The sequence below is a fragment of the Vipera berus genome (genome assembly GCF_964194415.1).
Source record: "Vipera berus genome assembly, chromosome: Z".
NCBI lineage: Eukaryota > Metazoa > Chordata > Lepidosauria > Squamata > Viperidae > Vipera > Vipera berus.
The window spans coordinates 67,855,391-67,874,632 of NC_138205.1; the positions used below are offsets into that span (position 1 = coordinate 67,855,391).

The following is a 19,242-nucleotide window of genomic DNA, read 5'->3' on the forward strand; positions in this document are numbered from 1 at the left end:
TTGCCAATTAGCTAAGAATTGCTTTCTTTAGTAACAGAGCTTATAAGCCTCTCCTACTAACTGACCTTAAAACTTCCCATTTTTGTACTCTGAATTAAGAACAAATATTTTTAAAGCTAAAACAGAATAATGTGTTGAAATTTAGAAAGGGATTTCTTAACCTGGCTTCATTTTCAGCATGTTGGGTGTGTAAGTCCAAAAGTTTAAGGCTGATGTGCAAAAAAAAAAAAGTTTTTAGCTGTATCCATGCCATTTGATTTTAGTACATTATAGTCAATCTGCCACAATATTAATACCAAATTTTGAAGTCTGAATGACATCTGAAATCATGATACTTCATAATTTTTTAATTAAAAATATTGGTAGGGCATTCCAATAAACCAGTAAATTGCAGTTTTCTATACAATAAAGTAATTTAGAAACATTTTTGTGCATTTAAAAAAATAAGCATCCTCATTGCATATTTTACCGTTAACCTCATTCAAGCACAATCAATAAAGGAGATAAGATGCTTCTATTGAAGTTCTTAAAGCACAATACTTGAGGATTCCAGTGATGACATGATTGATGACATCACAAGACTTTCTTTGTTGTTGACTCTAACACTAAGTTTTACTTCATTAAGTAGTAATGGTAGCATAGAAGTAGGACCATGGCAGAGAGGAATGAAGGCCATTTTTTATAAGATCATTCATTAGAATAAGGATTAAATCCTCTCTTAGATCATTTTTTTTAATTCTTCCTTCCCTTTAAGAGCCAGCTAAATCAACATTTTTCTTCATCATGGGATCAAGTAATCCTCCAAGGTTCAGGTCTGATCTCAGTTTTACAAATTCTGAAGACCGTCTTTTCCTCCGGGAATCATTAGAAACTGTAGTCAGTTCCTTGTCACTTACTTCAAATGGCATCTGTATAGAAGAGGCAGACAGTGAGCTTCAGGAAGATGCATGGAGTGAGAACAATTTGGAGAACTGTAATGAGGAAAATATGGAACAATCACAGAATAATAACCAAGAAATAGAATACGAAAACCTTTATATATCCGACGAGATAAGGAATCAAATCAATGGAAAGAATAAAAAGGCTTTGGAAGCCCTAGCTAAAGCTGAACTTCAAAAAGCCATTGATCTGTTCTCTGAAGCTATTGAATTGAACCCAAGCATTTCCAGTTCTTACATCAACCGTGCCAATGTCTATATGCAATTGCAAAAACCAAATGCTGCTATTAAAGACTGCAACATGGCCATTGAACTGAATCCCAAATCATCAGAACCATTAAAATTGAGAGGAAAAGCATTCAAGGAATTAGGCTGTTTAAAAAAAGCAGCCTGTGATTTTGCTTTAGCTTCTAAGTTAGAATATGACAAAGAGGCCCATTCAGTACTAAAGCAATTAAAATCAGGATTTCAAAGAATTTCTGAAAGGCAAGCAAAATGCATCCTTACATATAAGGAATCTGAGATACTGGAGAAGATTAAGAAAGCACAGGTAATTTTAGAGGCTCAAAAACAAGACCACAGAGAAAAAAGTATTAGCATTGAACTGGAGAACAAAGTAGCAAGGAACAAAGAAGAGAAAATGAAGCTAGACCATAATAAAGATTCCCAAGAAATAATAGATGAAAATATGGAGACAGATGAGAAGTGGAAGCAGGCCAGTGAAAACAAGAAAGCAGCTTTGGATGCCTTGGAGAAAGGTGAATATCAAAAAGCAGCTGAGTTATTCACCAAAGCTATCAAACTAACCCCCCATCTTACTAATTTGTATGTTTACCGAGCCAGTGCTTTTCTGAAACTTCTTATGCCAATTGCTGCCATAAAGGACTGTAATAATGCCATAAAATTAAATCCTAATATGGCCTTACCATACAAGTGCCGTGGAGAGGCATTTTGCATGTTGGGTTATTGGCAGGAGGCTGCTAAAGATTTCTCTGTGTCCTGTCAACTGGATTATGATGAAGATACTTATGCCAAGATGAAAGAAATACAAAGAGAAGATGACAAAATAATTAAATGGTGGGAAAAGCCAGAGAAAAGAAGTAACCAGGGAGAATTTAAAGAGAAGATGAGCAAAATGAAAGAAACTCCTGGGAAAATACAAGTAAATAGTTCCCAAGATAAATCAGTTATTCATGAGTCTTGCACACAAGAACAGGACACGGGAACATTTTACATTTCTGAAGAAAAGACAATTCTGCATAATTCCCAAAACTATAAGATATTTCCTCTTTATTGTTCAGAAGATCAAAATGAAACTTATTCCATGTCCACAGTACAAGAACGAGATCAGTTTATGGATTATGAAAAACAAGAACATATTGAACTGCATGAAAGAAGGGCTCAGAAAGGACCTATGAGGAATCAAAAATATGAAACTGAGTCAGAAAGTGAAGACAGTGATTTGGAAATTGATACTGAAGAGGTTATTGAGTCAGATGAAGATCTTCCTCAGGAGATGGGAAATGAAAACTTGAAGGTAACTGATGAAATGCGAAAACTAGCTAATGAAAAGAAAAGAGAAGCTTTTGATGCCGTCAATAAAGGAGAACTTTTTAAAGCTTTAGATTTGTTCACAGAAGCTATTAAGCTCAACCCACATCTTACTATCTTATATGCAAACCGAGCCAGGGTCTATTTGAAGCTACAAAAGCCAACTGCTGCAATTAGGGACTGTGATAAAGCCATACAAATAAATCCTGACTCAGCCCAGCCCTACAAGTGGCGAGGAAAAGCACTGCAAATACTTGGTTACTGGCAAAAGGCAGCTAAAGACCTTGCCTTGGCCTGCCAATTAGATTACGATGAAGAATCCTATGCTTTGCTAAAAGAAGTACAAACAAAGGCCCAGAAAATTGCCAGACTCAGGAGGAAGCAGGAACAGAAAGTTGATGAAAAGAAGGATAAGGCTCTTTTGAGTGAACTTCAAGAAACATGTAAGAAGCATGAAAGATCTCAAATGACATCTGCAGAACTAGGAAGAAATGACAAGGAAACTGTAGAAGAATGGAGAGAAAATTGGGGGGAAAACACCAAAGAACAACCAAAAGTAAGTCCAATAGGTCTGACAAAACAGAGGCGTATGGCCCAAGACAACATAGGGAGATGCTTTCAGGAAAGCAAAAGGGAACAAGGTAACTATTTTGAAAAGGAGAAAGAGGAGGAAGAAGAAGAAATAGAAGAAGAGGAACAAGAAGAAGAAGAAGAAGAAGAAGAAGAGGAAGAAGAAGAAGAAGAGGAAGAGGAAGAGGAAGAAGAAGTAGAAGAAGAAAAATTCCAAGAGAATTTACTGAAAGAACAAGTGAACCTTAAGCAGAAGGAAATGAAATACCAAGGAGCAGTCCATCAAAATGAGTTAGAGGAACAATTAAGAGCTCTTCAGCAAGAATTGGATGAAAAGCTCAGAAGTTATCGAGAAGAAAGTGATGAAGAAGAAAACACTTTACAGAGATTATTAGATGAGCAGGAAAAATCACAGCTAAAAGCACTCTGTGAACAAGAACAAACTTTTAAAATAATCCTGGAAGAACAAGAAAAAATACAGAAGGCAGCTCTGAGGGAACTGGCCAGAGCTCAACAAGAGGCTTTAGAGGAGCTTGAAAAAGCTACAAAGAAAGCCCTGGAAGAACAAGAGAGAGTTCAGCAGCAGGCTCTTGAAGAACAGGAAAGAGCACAGGGGGCCCTGGACACTTTGGAAAGAGCACATAAGAAGTCTCTGGAGGAACAAAAAAAAGTCCTTATAGCTGCAATGGAAGAACAGGAGCACGCTCAGAGAAAGTCACAGGAAGAAAAAAGAATGGCTGAGGAAGCTTTAGAAAAACTGACAGAAGCTCAAAGAAAGATCCAAAACCAGCAGGAAAGAGCTGAGAGGCAAGCTAAAGAAGAAAGAGAGAAAGCACAAAGAGCTTTAGAAGAATTAGAGATTGCTCAGAAAAAGGCTTTGGAAGATCAGGAAAAAGCCCAAAAAACTCTTGAAGCTGTAGAAAGAGCCCACAGACAGGCTTTAGAGGAACAAAGAAAGATTCAGATGGCTGCTGTAGAAGAACAACAGCAAGCAAGAGAAAGTTACCTAGAAGAAAAAAAGATGGCTGAAGCCACCATGAAACAGCTTTTAAGGATGCAAAAAGAATTTCAAGAGGAACAAGAACGTTCAGAAAAGAAAGCAGTAAAAGAGAGAGAGAGAACTCAGAAAGCCATAGAAGAACTGGAAATTGCTAAAAAGGTAGCCTTAGAGGAACAAGCAAGAGCTCAAAAAGCTCTAGAAGCTTTAGAAAAATCTCATTTGTGGGCATTAGGCCAACAGAAGAGAGCACAGGAGAATACTTTAAAAGAAAAGATGATGGAAGAAGTAGCTCAGGAACACTTCTCAGCAGTTCAGAAAAAAGCCCAAGAGCAGAGAAAGAATCAGAAGGTGGCAAAAGAAGAAAGAGAAAGAACCGATAAATTCCTCGAAGAATTAGCTCTGGAAAACTTAGAAATTGGTCATAAAGAGGCCCTGGAGAAAAAAAAGAAAATATCTGAAGAAGAAAAGGAGTTGGTGGAAGAAGCTCTGGGAAACATTTCTGTAGCTCAGATAAAGGAACAGGAAAAGCAGAAAACATCTGAGAAAAATGTAATGGAAGAAAGTCAGAGTACACAAAACACTTTTGAAGAATCAGAGATTCTTCAGAGGAAAGCTATAAAGGAACAGGAAAGACAGAACACATGGAAGGCTCTCAAAGAATTAGAGATTGCTCAAAATAAATTTCTGGAAGAACAAGTCAGAGCGCAGAATGCTGTGGTAGTAGTGGTAGAAATATCAAAAATGGCAGTGTCAGAACAAAAGATAGCATCAATAGAAGTACAAGAACAAACAAGGGGGCAAAATCCAGAAAAAAAGTTTGAAGCTGGTCTGGAAGAAATTTCCATGGCTCACCAAAAAATCCAAAAAGAACAGAGAAACAGCACTGAAGAAAGAGTGAAAATATCAAAGGCCCTTGAAAAAGTTGAGAATATGCAAAAGAACTTCAGGGAGGAACAAGAAATTAACCAAGGCACTCTGGAAATTATAGAAAATGCTCACACAAAGATCAAGATCCTGAAAGAGCAAAAAGGTGTTCAGGCAGCACTGATGGAAGGACAGGAACAGATAAGCAAAAAAAATCAGGAAGGAATGAAGATAGCTGAAGAAGCCCTGGAAGAGCTTTTCAGGACTCAAAAAGTCATTCAAGAAGAGCGAGAAGATGCTGAAAAAAAAGGCATGAAAGAAAGAGAGAGCATAGAAAAGGCCCTCAATGAATTGGAGATTGCTAAAGAAAAATGTCTTGAGAGGGCTCATATAAAAGCACTGGAGGAACAGAAGGAAGTTCAGAGAGCAGTGAAGGAAGAACAGGAACAAATAAGGAAAAAAAATCAGGAAGAAAAGAAGATGGTTGAAGTAGCCCTGGAAGAGCTTTTCAGGAATCAGAAAAAGACCCAAGAAGAGCAGGTGAGTGCTCCGATGAAAGCAATGGAAGAAAAGGAAACTATACAAAAGACCCTAAAAGAGATAGAAGTGATGCAAAATGAAGTCCTAGAAAAAGAGAAAAGAGCTCAGAATGCATTGGAAGCTGTAGAAGAAATGTGTAAACAGGCCTTAGAGGAACTGAACAAAGCTAAGAGGATTGCAGTAGAAGAACAGGAACAAGAATGGAAAAGAATTCAAGAAGAAAAGAAAATGGTTTTGTTGGCCCAGGAAGAGCTTGTCAGGACTCAGAAGACAATAGAAGAAGAGAGACAGAGGGCTGAAAACAAAGCAGCAGAAGAAAGACAGTTAGCTCAGAAAAACCTTAGAGACTTAGAAATTGCTCGTAAGAAAGCACAGGAAGAACAGGAAAGAGCTCAGAAAGCTTTGGAAGATGTAGAGAAAGCTCGTAAAAAAGTGTTGGAAGAGCAAAAGAAAGTTCAAATGGTTGTAATGCAAGAACAGGAGAAATTCTGGAAAAAATCTGAAGAAGAAAAGAAGATGGCTGAGGAAGCCTTACAAAAATTGTCAAATATTCAAAGACAGATTCAGGAACAGCAGGAAGAGAAAGCCTCTGAAAGAAATGCTCAGGAAGCCTTTAAAAAAAAAGAGTTTGCTCAGAAAAAAGCTATGGGGGAACAGGAAATAGCAGCAAAAGCTTTGGAAGCTGTGGAAAAAGCTCATAAACAGGCACTGGAGGAACAGAAGAAAGCTCAGATGGTTGCCATAGAAGAACAAGAAAAACTGAGGAAAAGGTCTGAAGAAGAAAAGAAGATGGCTGAAGCTGCCCTAGAAGAAGTTTTCAAAACTCAAAGAAAGCTCCAAGTAGAACAGCAAAAAGCTGAAAAAATAGCAATGGAAGAGAGAGAGAAAGCTCAGAAGACCCTAGAAGAATTACAAACTATTAAAAAAAAAGCCCTTGAGGAACAGAAACAAGCTCAGAAGGCTCTGAAAGAGGTAGAAATAGCTCATCAACAGGCTATGGAAGAGCAGAAGAAGGCTCATCTGGAAGCCATGGAGGAACAGGAGCAAGGATGGAAAAAAATGCAAGAAGAAAAGGAGAGGATGGAGGCAACTCTGGAAGAGCTTTTAAGGACACAGCAAAAGTTCCAAAAAGAGCAGGAAATGGCTGAAGAGAAAGCAGTACAAGAAAAACAGATAGCTCAAAAGACCCTCAGAGAATTAGAGATTGCTCAGAAACAAGCTCTTGAAGAACAAACAAGAGCTCAGAAAGCTTTGGAAGATGTAGAAAAAGCTCATAAACAGGCACTGGAAGAGCAGAAGAAAGCTCAGATGGCTGCCATTGAAGAATGTGAACAGGCACGGAAAAAAGCTGAAGAAGAAAAGAAGAGCGCTATGACAGCTTTAGAAAAACTTGCACAGGCTGAGATGAAAATGCAAGAGGACCATAAGCAGGCTGAGAAGAATGCAAAGGAAGAAAGAGATAAAGCTCAGAAGGCCCTAGAAGAATTACAAATTCTTCAAAAGAAAGCTCTTGAGAAAAAGAATCAAAGTCAGCAGTCTCTGAAAGCAGTAGAAATAGCTCATCAACAGGCTGTGGAGGAGCAGAAGAAGGCTCATCTGGAAGTCATGGAGGAACTGGAGAAAGAATGGGGAAAAATGCAAGAAGAAAAGAAAAAGATGGAGGCAGCTCTGGAAGAGTTTTTAAGGACACAACAACAGTTCCAAAAGGAACAAGAAATGGCTAAAGAAAAAACAATGCAAGAAAAACAAATAGCTCAGAAGACTCTCAGAGAATTAGAGATTGCTCAGAAACAAGCTCTTGAAGAACAAACAAGAGCTCAGAAAGCTTTGGAAGATGTAGAAAAAGCTCATAAACAGGCACTGGAAGAGCAGAGGAAAGCTCAGATGGCTGCCATTGAAGAATGTGAGCAGGCACGGAAAAAAGCTCAGGAAGAAAAGAAAAAAGCTGGAGCAGCTTTAGAAAAACTTGCACATGCTGAGATGAAAATGCAAGAGAAGCAAAAGCAGGCTGAGAAGAATGCAATAGAAGAAAGGGAGAAAGCTCAGAAGGCCCTAGAAGAACTAGAGATTGCTCAGAAGAAGGCCCGGGAAGAGCAGATAAGAGCAAAAAATGCCCTGGATGCAGTAGAAAGAACTCATAAACAGGCTTTAGAGGAACAGAAAAAAGCTCAGATGACTGCATTACAAGAACAGGAACAAGCATTTAAAACATCTCAAGAAGAAAAGAAGAAAGCTGAGGCGGCTCTGGAAAAACTGTCACAATACCGCAAAAAAGTCCAAGAAGAGCAGGAAACAGCTGAGAAGAAAGCCCTAGAAGAAAAAGAGAGAGCACAAAAGGCTCTTGAAAAATTAGACATCGCTCAGAAGAAAGTCTTAGAGGAACAGAAGAAAGCTCAGATGTCTGCCATTGAAGAACTTCAGCAAGCACAGAAAAAATCTGAAGAGGAAAAGAAGATGGCTGAGGTAGCTTTGGAAAAACTGTCAAACTTTCAGAGAAAAGTGCAAGCAGAGCAGAAAAGAGCTGAGGAAAAGACCATGGAAGAAAGACAAAGAATTCAAAAGGCCCTAGAAGAATTGCAGATTGAACAGAAGAAAGCCATAGAGGAACAGACAAAAGCTCAGAAAGCTCTGGAAGCTCTTGAAAAAGTTCAAAAACAGGGCCTGGAAGATCAGATGAAAGCTAAAATGGCTGCCATTGATGAGCAGGAGCAAGCATGGAAGAAATCCCAAGAAGAAAAAAGGATGGCTGAAGCTGCTTTGGAAAATGTTTTAAGAGCTCAGAAAAAACTTCACGAAGAGCAGGAAAATGCCAGAAAAGAAATTATGGAAGAAAAAGAGAGTATACAGAATGGCCTCAAAGAATTAGCAGTTGCTCAAAAGAAAGCACTGGAGGAACAAGAAAAAGCTCAGAGTGCTCTAGCAGCTATAGAAAGATCTCATATACTGGCCCTGGAAGATCAAAGAAGAGCTCAGATAGCAACAATGAAAGAACAAGAACAAACAAGAAAAAAAATTCAAGAAGAAAAGAAGGAAGCTGAAGCAATCTTGGATGAACTTTTAAAAACTCAGAGCAGGTTCCAAGAAGAGAAGAAAATGGCTGAGAAAAAAAACATGGAAGAAAGAGAAATAATTCAGTTTGCCCTTGCAGAGTTAAAAATAGCTCAAGAAAAGGCTCAGGAGGAACAGGAAAGGGCTCAGAAAGCATTGGAGGCTGCAGAAATAGCCCATAAATGTGCCCTGAATGAACAGAAGACTGCTCGGTTAGCTATTCAAGAACAAGAGCAAGCATGGAAAAAATCACAAGAAGAAAAGGAAATACTTGAGGCAAAATTACAAGAACTCTTAAGGACTCAGAAAACTTTCCAAGAGGAACAGGAGAAAGCAGAAAAGAAAAGGATAGAAGAAAGAGAGAAAATACAAAGAAACATTAAAAAATTAGAAGAAGTCCAGAAGAGAGCTCAGGAGGAACAGGAGAAGGCCAAGACATCTCAGCATGCTCTAGAAATTGCCCATAAACAGGTACTAGAGGAACAGAAGAAGGCTCATTTGGCTGCCATTATGGAACAGGAACAAGCACAGAAAAAATCTCAGAAAGAAAAGAAAATGGCTGAAGCAGCCCTAGAAAATCTCTTGAAACAAGTACAAAAGGAGCAAGAAACAGCTGAGAGAAAGGCATTAGAAGAAAGAGAGAAAGCTAAGACAATGCTAAAAGAATTAGACAATATTCAGAAGAAGGCCTTAGAGAATATACTGACAGCTAAAAAGGAGAGTCTGGAAGAACAGAAAAGAGCTCAAAACGCATTGGACAGTCTGGAAAGAACTCATAAGCAGGCATTAGAAGAACAGAAAAATGCTCAAAGGAAATCTCAGGAAGAAAGAAAGATGGTTGAGGCTGCTTTGGAAGAATTATCAAGAGCTCAGAAAAAGATCCAGGAAGAGCAGCATTCAGCAGAGCAGAAAGCAATTAAAGAGAGAGAGAGAGTACAGAAAGAGTTAGAAGAATTAGAGAATGCCCAGAAGAAGGCCCTGAAGGAGCAGGAGAAAACTCAAAAAACTCGGGATGTTCTTGAAAGAGCTCATAAGCAGGCACTGGAAGAACAGAAGAAAGCACTGAAGAAAATTCAAGAGGAAAAAAGGATGGCTGAAGCTGCTCTTCAAGAACTTTTAAGAACCCAGAAAACATTCCACGAAGAACAGGAAAAGGTTAAGGAGAAAACAATGAAAGAAAACAAGAGGACTCAGAAGACTATAGAAGAATTGGAAGTTGCTCAGAAAAAAACTCAGGAAGAAGAGGGAAAAGCTCAGAAGGCTTTGGAAAGGGTTCATAAAGAAATCCAAGAGGAGCAGAAGAAAGTTCAGGTAGCTGCTATGGAAGAACTGGAACAAGCACGAAAGAAGTGTCAAGAAGAAAAGAAGATGTGTGAGGCAGCATTGGAAGAACTCTTAGAGACTAAGAAAAAATTCCAAGAAGAGCAGGAAATATCTAAGATGCAAGTAATGAAAGAATTAGAGAATGCACAGAAAGAGCTAGAAAAAATAAAAATAGCTCAAAAAGAGGCCTTGGAAAAAGAAGAGAAGGCTCGGAAGGCTCTGGATAATATAGAAAGAGCTCATACTCAGGCCATAGAAGAACAAATGAAAGTGCAGCAAAAGTGTCAAGATGAAAAAAAAATGGCTGAGGCAGCCCTAGAAGAACTCTTAAGAAGTCAAAGACAATTTCAAGAAGAACAGGAAAAAGCTGAGCAAAAAGCAAACAAAGAAAAAGAAATAATTCATATAAAACTCAAACAACTGGAGGTTGCTCAGAGAGTGGCTTTGGAGAAAGAGGAAAATGCTCAGAAAGTTTTGGATGCTCTGGAAAAAGCTCATAAGCAGACCCTGGAGGAGCAAAAAAAAGCCCAGATGGAACTGGAACAAATACAAAAAAAATATGAGGAAGAAAAGAAAATGGCAGAAGCTGCTCTGAAAAAACTCTCATGGGCAGAGAGTAGCATCCAAAATGAGCAGGGAAGGGCCATGGAAGAAACAATGGGAGAAACAGGGAAGATACAGAAGGCCTTAGAAGAGCTAGAAATTGCACGGAAGAAGGCCCTGGAAGAAAAGGAGAATGCTCAGATAGCCCTGGAGGCTCTGGAAAGAACTCATAAACAAATACTGGAGAAAGAAGAAAAAGCACAAAAAAAATCTCAAGAAGAAAAGCAGTTGACTGAGGCTGCTCTGGGAGAACTTATAAGAACTCAGAGAAAGTTTCAAGAAGAACAAGAAAGGGCTGAAAAAAAAGCCAAGGAAGAAAAGGAAAAAGTGCAGAGGTCTCTAGAAGAATTAGACATTGCTCAAAAGAAAGCTCTAGAGGACTTGGCAATAGCTCAAAAGATGGCCATGGAGGAAAATGAAAGAGCACAGCAGAGGGTATTAGAAGAAAAAAGGGCAATACAACTGGCTATGAAAAAGCTGGAGACAGTGCATGCTAAAGCCATAGAGGAACAACAGATAGCACAGAGACTGGCCTTTGAAGAACAGCAGAGAACTAAGGAGATGTTTGCTGAACTAGAAGAATCACGAAGAAAAGCCCTGGAAGACCAAGAAGAAGCAAAAAGGAAAGCCATAGATGAACAAGTAAGAGCTCATCATGCTATAAATGAATTGGCCAAGATTCAAAGGGAAGTTTTGGAAGAACAAGAGCAAGCTCAGAGGATGGCTTTAGCAGAACAGCACAAGGCTGAGATGATGCTTAAGGAGCTGGAAGAAAGACAGAGAAAAGCCCTGAATGATCAGCAAAGAACATGGATGAAAGACTTTGATGATGAAAAAAAAGCTCATTTTACTTTCGGGGAGTTTGCAAAGACTCAAATGATAGAACAGGAGAATGCTCATAATAATACAGCAGATGAGCAGAACAAAGCTCATAAAGCTAGCGAGCTGGAGAAAGCACAGAATCAAATATTGGGGGAAAAACAGCATAAACACGTAGCACAATTTTCAGAGTCTGTTCTTAAAACAATGAATGAAGAAGGCACTGCCGTATGTGATGGTGAATTTGAAGAAGCACAAAAGAAAGACTTGATCATAGTTGGTGGTAAAAAGTTCTATATGGAACCAGGAAAAATTCTTAGGGGTTTAGACAAGAAGGTATACCAGCAATCCCTTAGAAACAGAGGATATGACAAGAATTCTCAAAGACCACTCTCAAACTCTGCCTTGGACTTTTTTCCAAACTGACTAAATTCTAGAATTCTGATCTTGAATGAAAGTTAGAGAAAGGATGGATCAATCTGAAGGTCATCTGCAACTATTAATGGAAGTAAAATGGGAAGGAAGAAATAAGAAAAGAATGTTTCTATTTTTAAAGGCTCTCTCTCCCATAAGTAGTATACTTTGTTTAGGATTAAATTAATCCACATAGCGTTAGGTTAAGATTCTCATAACCATTCAAGGTTTGGAAATGCTTCAGGCAATTTATTCAGGGGGCAGAGTCAAAACTACAAGTTGGCTTTTTCTCCATTCATTCATTCAGATTTTTAGGACAGGAAAAGTTCAAATATTGACCAAGCAAATTCATTATATTTCCCCACGAGTATTCTTTTTAATCATATCATAAAATTAGAAAATAAATTTAAATAAAATTACTGGTCTATAGATTTAGTATTCTCTAATTTGATTCAATTAAATTTTTAAACATGTCTACAAAAATTCCATAAACATTGTTTATTCTAATAAGCTAAATGAAAGTAATTAGATTCAGATTTTTCCCTTGAAACCTCCTTAATCTATATGAGATACGTAATCTAGAAATGCTCAACTTTTTAATGTTTCAACAGTGAGAAGTTCTTTGATATATTCTTTCAAAAGAACTTTTAGCAGATTTTACCAAAAACCTTCCTTTCATAACAACATGTGTAGAATTGCCCACTAAGCCTTACTCTCTAAAAGTATATATGAAGAATGGATGTACTTTAATTATCAAGACATTTCTTTTGAAATTAGAAAATAATCCATGTGAAGCAGATTTAAGATTCTAGACAACAAATCTATTTTTTTCTACTGGGGAATGAGCTTAGCAGGATTCACTTCAATAGTAAATTCCAAGTTAATTTGCTTTCTTACTTTACTAGGCTAACATGCCATTCCAAACACTAATCATATCTAAGTATCTTATACCAAGTGTATATAAATAATCTCCAAATATAAGCCAAATATTGAACCCACATAGAAGTGTTGCTCCCACGCATTTCCTGTACAATACTATCCCTCCAAACACCAGAAGAGCTTTCACACTTGCTCTCTATAGTATCATCCTGTCCACCTTGTTGGTTTTATAACACACGAAAAGACCTGCAGCTCCGTCATAATATTCTTCCAAATGTTATTAAACTAAATGTTATTATAACTAAATCTTTTTAATTATTATAAGAGAATAACTTTTTCTTATCAATAGAAATATTTTGGATTATGGATTATACATTAACTAAGATACAGTATTTTTCCTGGACCTACATTCCAAACCTGGGCACTAGGTGGCATTATAGCTTGCATAAAACAAAATGACAACAATAAAGTAGTGCTCTCTTGAATCTAGGTTAGGTTTAACATTTTACAGAACCAACTTTTATGAACTGTTTGCATAGGTATAAAATTGTTCATTGTTATTATTCAGCAACAGTGTTCACTTTCATATATTTTTAATATGAAAGCTGTAGTGAGAGTGTATTTCATATCTATACTGTAGATTCATAAGAGGTCTGGATGGCCTTCCACATGGTTTCAGGCATCCACCAGCCTTAGCACAACATCTGCTGTTTAAATCGGAGTGGTTTGATATAATTTGGAGGCCCTTGTGAACTTCACTGAATATTGGCTTAAGGTCCCAAATCAACAAACTGAAGCAGAATTCTTTCCTCAGATTCAAACTTGGATGGGCAACAGGAAGCCAGAAAGAAGCTTATTTCACCAGATAGTGCTTCTCAGCAAGGGAATATAATATAATATAATATAATATAATGTAATGTAATGTAATGTAATGTAACGTAACGTAACGTAACGTAACGTAACGTAACGTAACGTAACGTAACGTAACAATGGCATGGAATGGAATAGAACAGAACAGAACAGAACAGGACAGAACAGAACAGAACAGAATAGAATAGAATAGAATAGAATAGAGAAGAGCAAGAGCAAGAGCAAGAGCAGAATAGGAAAGGACCTTGGAGGTCTTCTACTCCAGCCCACTGCTCAAGCAGGAGATACTGTCAAACTCAATTTCATTGAGGGCCACATCAGCATTGCGGTTGCCCTCGGGGCCAGGTGGGTGTGGCCTGGGTGGGCATGGCCTACTGGGTGGGCGTGGCTAAAGTACATATGGCCTACTGGGTGGGCATAGCCAGCTTTACATCGTTCGCATCAAGGGTGCCTATGGGGGCCTGGGCAGGAGTGGGACAGATCTGGGGGTCTCTGGCAGAAGGAGGGTCTCTGGGCCAGGGCCAAGGCAGTGAGGGCCGTTCCCTCACTGTTTCCAGGATGGCTTCGCGGGCCACATGAAACCACTTCGCGGGCCGGATCTGGCCCCCTTCTGGGTGTGCTGAAAATGCTGATCCTGGGGCTTTTGCCTCACCCGAGCTGCCCTGCAGCTCCTGAGAACTCTCTCATGGCAAGTCCTGCACTGCGCCACCTTGGCTCATTCCTTCCCCCACTACACTTGGCTGGACTGGGTATGGTCACATAACACCTGCCAGGTGCCAATGTATCATGGGTTGTATGCATATCACCGGTTGAAAAGCCCTGCTCTAGTCTATGCTAGTTCTGGCCAATGGACAAGCTATGGGTGATACTTTTTACTCAGGAGGAGATCCACACTCAGCAAAAGATAATTCCCCCCACCCCCAAATTGTCCTTAGGACTACAGAAGCAAGAGTACAGGACCTTGTCTGAACAAATTTTCCAGTATCAACACACAAGCTTCTAGTCCAGGCATGTCAAACACAAGGCCTGTGGGCTTGTCCGGCCCACCAAGGGCCCAAATTTGGCCCCTGGAGCTGTTCCAGTAATGGTAAGGGACCAGCTCCTGCTGACACAACTCTGGCCCACCCCAGGCCAGCTGGGTGCACTCCCAGTGCACACACAGGAAACAGTGAGTGCTTGGAGACTGGTGGTGTGCAGGAGAAGCTGCAGCTCATTTGCCTCACCCTGCCCCAACCCTCCCAGCCTCGTCCCACCCCTCTGAGCCTTGTCCATCACGCCCGGACATGCCCCACTTTACTGGGTCTCTCCACATCTGGCTCTGCTTTGCTGGGCCTCACCTGAACATGCCCGGCTCCAGTTTGCTGGGCCAGGCACCAAAGTGCCACTGAAAACAGTGGAGTCTGCATGTGCACCTGCCTTGCCTGCATCAGCCATGCTCTCCATGGCACGGTACAGCTGATCTGAGGCATGGAGAACATGGCTGATGGGTGAGCTTAGTGCACATACAGACTCCACTCTTTTCAGTGGCCCTTCTTGCCACTGGGGCTGCCGGTCACCTTCCTCCACACTAGCACCTCTTACAGCCTGCAAGGCTTCCCTTTCACTGGGACTGCCCCACCCTCGAGTGGGAAAGCCACGGCCAGTGGCAACATGGCCACCAGCAGCACTGCCAATCTCTCCCCCTCCCCTCACCCCTTCCTGAGTGTGGAGGAGATAGAATGGGACTTTTAGGCCATGGGGCTTCTGCCTGTCAGTATGCGATAGGAGATTGAAGGGATTGTCAGGGGACATGGCAAGTGAATGGCGGTGGTGTGCGGTTTCTGGCATGGGGGGGGGGTGTTAGAAGCAAAACTGACCTTTTGGCAGGCGTAGAGGCATCGCAGTGTGGAGGATGGTCTAAAAGAGAAGCCACTGCTTCACAAGTTTTTTTTAAGCTGCCAGAGGTTCCAGGCAGAGGTTTCCCATTTTGACCCAGTTCCCTATCATTTCCTCCTGCTCTGTGGCTCTCAGCTCACCTATCCCAGAACCTCCGCACATGTTTGTGTGTTTGTGTGCACGCATGGTGGGTGGTTGCACTTCCTGCAGCCTCATGCTGTGATGTTGGGGAGGAAAAGAAGAGGAGAGATAAGAGAAGCTGAAATGGAGCTTCTTGTAGCCTTCCATGGGACTGGGGGCAGGAGCTAAGGGGGCAGGGCATGATGCAACCAGCAGCACATTGAGAAAAAGAAACAAGTACTCCAGAAAAACAGCTTTCATTAGTTTTGTTGTTGTTGTTAGCTGCGAAGTCGTGTCCAACCCATCGCGACCCTATGGACAATGTTCCTCCAGGCCTTCCTGTCCTCTACCATCTTCTGGAGTCCATTTAAGCTCACACCTACTGCTTCAGTGACTCCATCCAGCCACCTCATTCTCTGTCGTCCCCTTCTTCTCTTGCCCTCAATCTTTCCCAGCATTAGGCTCTTCTCCAGTGAATCCTTCCTTCTCATTAGGTGGCCAAAGTATTTGAGTTTCAACTTCAGGATCTGGCCTTCTAAAGAGCAGTCAGGGTTGATCTCCAGGACTAACTGGTTTGATCGCCTTGCAGTCCAAGGGACTCGCAGGAGTCTTCTCCAGCACCATAGCTCAAAGGCCTCAATTCTTTGGCGCTCGGCCTTTCTTATGGTCCAACTTTCACTGCCATACATTGCAACTGGGAAGACCATAGCCTTGACTATACACACTTTTGTTGACAGGGTGATGTCTCTGCTTTTTAGTGTGCTGTTTAGATTTGTCATGGCTTTCCTCCCGAGGAGCAAGTGTCTTTTAATTTCTTGGCTACAGTCCCCATCTGCAGTGATCTTGGAGCCCAGGAAAATAAAATCTGTCACTACCTCCATTTCTTCCTCATCTATTTGCCAGGAATTGAGAGGGACAGATGCCATGATCTTAGTTTTCTTAATGTTTAGTTTCACGCCAACTTTTGCACTCTCCTTCTTCACCCGCAACAAGAGGCTCTTTAGTTCTTCTTCACTTTCTGCCATTAGAGTGGTATCATCTGCATATCTTAGGTTGTTGATATTTCTCCCGGCAATCTTAATTCCAACTTTTGATTCATCTAGCCCTGCCTTTCTCATGATGTGCTCTGCGTATAAGTTAAATAGGCAGGGCAACAGTGTATACTGCCTTGCCGGACTCCTTTCCCAATTTTGAACCAATCAGTGGTTCCGTGTCCAGTTCTCACTGTTGCTTCTTGGCCCACATATAGTTTGCTCAAGAGACAAATAAGATGGTCTGGAACGCCCATCTCTTTAAGAACTTGCCACAGTTTGTTATGATCCACACAATGAAAGGCTTTAGCATAGTCAATGAAGCAGAAGTAGATGTTTTTCTGGAACTCTCTAGCTTTCTCCATGATCCAGCGTATGTTGGCAATTTGATCTCTAGTTCCTCTGCCTCTTCGAAATCCTGCTTGTACTTCTGGTAGTTCTCGATCCACATATTGCTGGAGTCTAGCTTGTAGGATTTTAAGCATAACTTTACTAGCATGAGAAATGAGTGCAATGGTGCGATAGTTTGAACATTCTTTGGCACTGCCTTTCTTTGGAATTGGAATGTAAACTGATCTTTTCCAATCCTGTGGCCATTGCTGAGTTTTCCAAATTTGCTGGCAAATTGAGTGTAGCACTTTTACTGCATTGTCTTTTAAGATTTTGAACACCTCAGCTGGAATACTGTCACCTCCATTAGTTTTGTTGTTGCTCAGCTTTTCTAAGGCCCACTTCACTTCACATTCTAGGATGTCTGGCTCGAGGTCAGTGACCACCTCATTGTGATCAACATTAAGCTCATTCTTGTATAGTTCTTCTGTGTAATTTTGCCACCTCTTCTTAATCTCTTCCGCCTCTGTTAGGTTCCTGCCGTTCTGGTCCTTTATCATGCCCATTTTTGCATGAAACATTCCCTTCATCTCTCTAATTTTCTTGAAGAGATTTCTGGTCCTCCCTATTCTATTGTTTTCTTCTATTTCTTTGCACTGTTCATTTAAGAAGGCATTCTTATCTCTTCTAGCTATCGTCTGGAATTCTGCATTCAATTGGGCGTATCTTTCTTTTTCTCCCTTGCCTTTCGCTTTCCTCCTTTCCTCAGCTATTTGCAAAGCTTCCTCAGACAGCCATTTTACTTTCTTGCATTTCTTTTTCTTTGGGATGGTTTTGGATGCTACCTGTTGTACAATGTTGCGAACCTCTGTCCATAGTTCTTCAGGCACTCTGTCTATCAAATCTAATTCCTTAAATCTATTTGTCACCTCTACTGTATATTCAACAGGGATATGATTTAATTCATACCTGACTGGCCTAGTGCTTTTCCCTACTTTCTTCAGTTTAAGCCTAAACTTTGCAATGAGAAGCTCATGGTCTGAGCCACAGTCAGCTCCTGATTTTGTTTTTACCGACTGTATAGAGCTTCTCCATCTTTGGCTGCAGAGCACATAGTCAATCTGATTTCTGTGTTGACCGTCTGGTGATGACCATGTGTAGAGCCGTCTCTTGGGTTGTTGGAAAAGAGTGTTTGCTATGACCATCGTATTCTCTTGACAAAATTCTATCAGCCTGTGCCCTGCTTCATTTTGTACTCCAAGGCCAAACTTGCTTTTATTCCTGTTATCTTTTGGCTTCCTACTTTAGCATTCCAATCCCCCATGATGATAAGGACATCATTTTTGGGTGTTAGTTCTATAAGGTGCTGTAGGACTTCATAGAACTGGTCAATTTCATCCTCTTCAGCACTGGTGGTTTGGCATAGACTTGGACTACTGTGAAATTGAATGGTTTGCCTTGGATTCAAACAGATCATTCTGTCATTTTGAGGATTGTATCCCAGTATTGCTTTTCCTACTCTTTTATTGACTATGAAGGCTACTCCATTTCTTCTGAGGGATTCTTGCCAGCAGTAGTATACCTGATGGTCATCTGAATTAAATTCACCCATTCCTGTCCATTTTAGTTCACTGATACCTAAGATGTCAATGTTCAGTCTTGTCATCTCTTGTTTGACCACATCCAGCTTTCCTTGATTCAGAGATCTTACATTCCAGGTTCCTAGGGAGAAAAAATCTTTACAGCATCGGACTTTCCTTTCACCACCAGACACATCTACAGCTGAGCATCCTTTCGGCTTTGGCCCATTTGCTTCATTCTTTCTGGCGCTACTAGTACTAGCCCTCTGCTTTTCCCCAGTAGCATAGTGGATGCCTTCCGACCTGAGGGGCTCATCTTCCAGCGTCATATCGTTTTGCCTTTTGGTACTGTCCATAGGGTTTTCATGGCAAAGATACTGGAGTGGGTTGCCATTTCCTTCTCCAGTGGATCACGTTTTGTCAGAACTGTCTGCTATGACCTGTCCATCTTGGGTGGTCCTGCACGGCATAGCTCATAGCTTCATTGAATTACGCAAGCCCCTTTGCCACGACAAGGCAGTAATCCATGAAGGGGATTCATTAGTTTGCAGCCTGCCAATGCAGAAGGTCTCTGTTGAGGGTGCAGGAAGGAAGGGAGAGAGGGAGGGAGGGAGGAGATTACAATGAGAGAGAGGGAGGTTCTGAGGGAAATGCTGACTTAGCTCTTGGCCACCAGTAGCCCTGCTGCCCTTTTGCCATCTCCTTGTCTCCTCCCTCCTCCTCCTGATCTGTCCTGATGGTCTCCCATCCTATTGCTAAGGATGCTTTAGTTACAAAGTCAGGTTTCCTTGCATGGAGAGGGAGTGGGCGTCCTTCTGACCCACATACTTTGCCCTCTCACACACATCATGAGCAACCTGGCCAAGGAGAGCAAGAACAGCAGCAGC

At 40.8% G+C, this 19,242-nt stretch overlaps 1 protein-coding gene across 1 annotated transcript; it reads left to right on the forward strand.

Annotated features, from left to right (window-relative positions):
* Positions 1 to 783: 783 nt before the first annotated feature.
* Positions 784 to 15,150, forward strand: LOC308678992 (uncharacterized protein; the record flags this gene model as incomplete). Its single annotated transcript, XM_081346220.1, has 4 exons — positions 784 to 4,218; positions 5,830 to 8,382; positions 8,956 to 11,592; positions 14,944 to 15,150. The coding sequence occupies 4 exons, from the start codon at positions 784 to 786 to the stop codon at positions 15,148 to 15,150; spliced, it is 8,832 nt and encodes a 2,943-aa protein (XP_081202346.1).
* Positions 15,151 to 19,242: the final 4,092 nt, after the last annotated feature.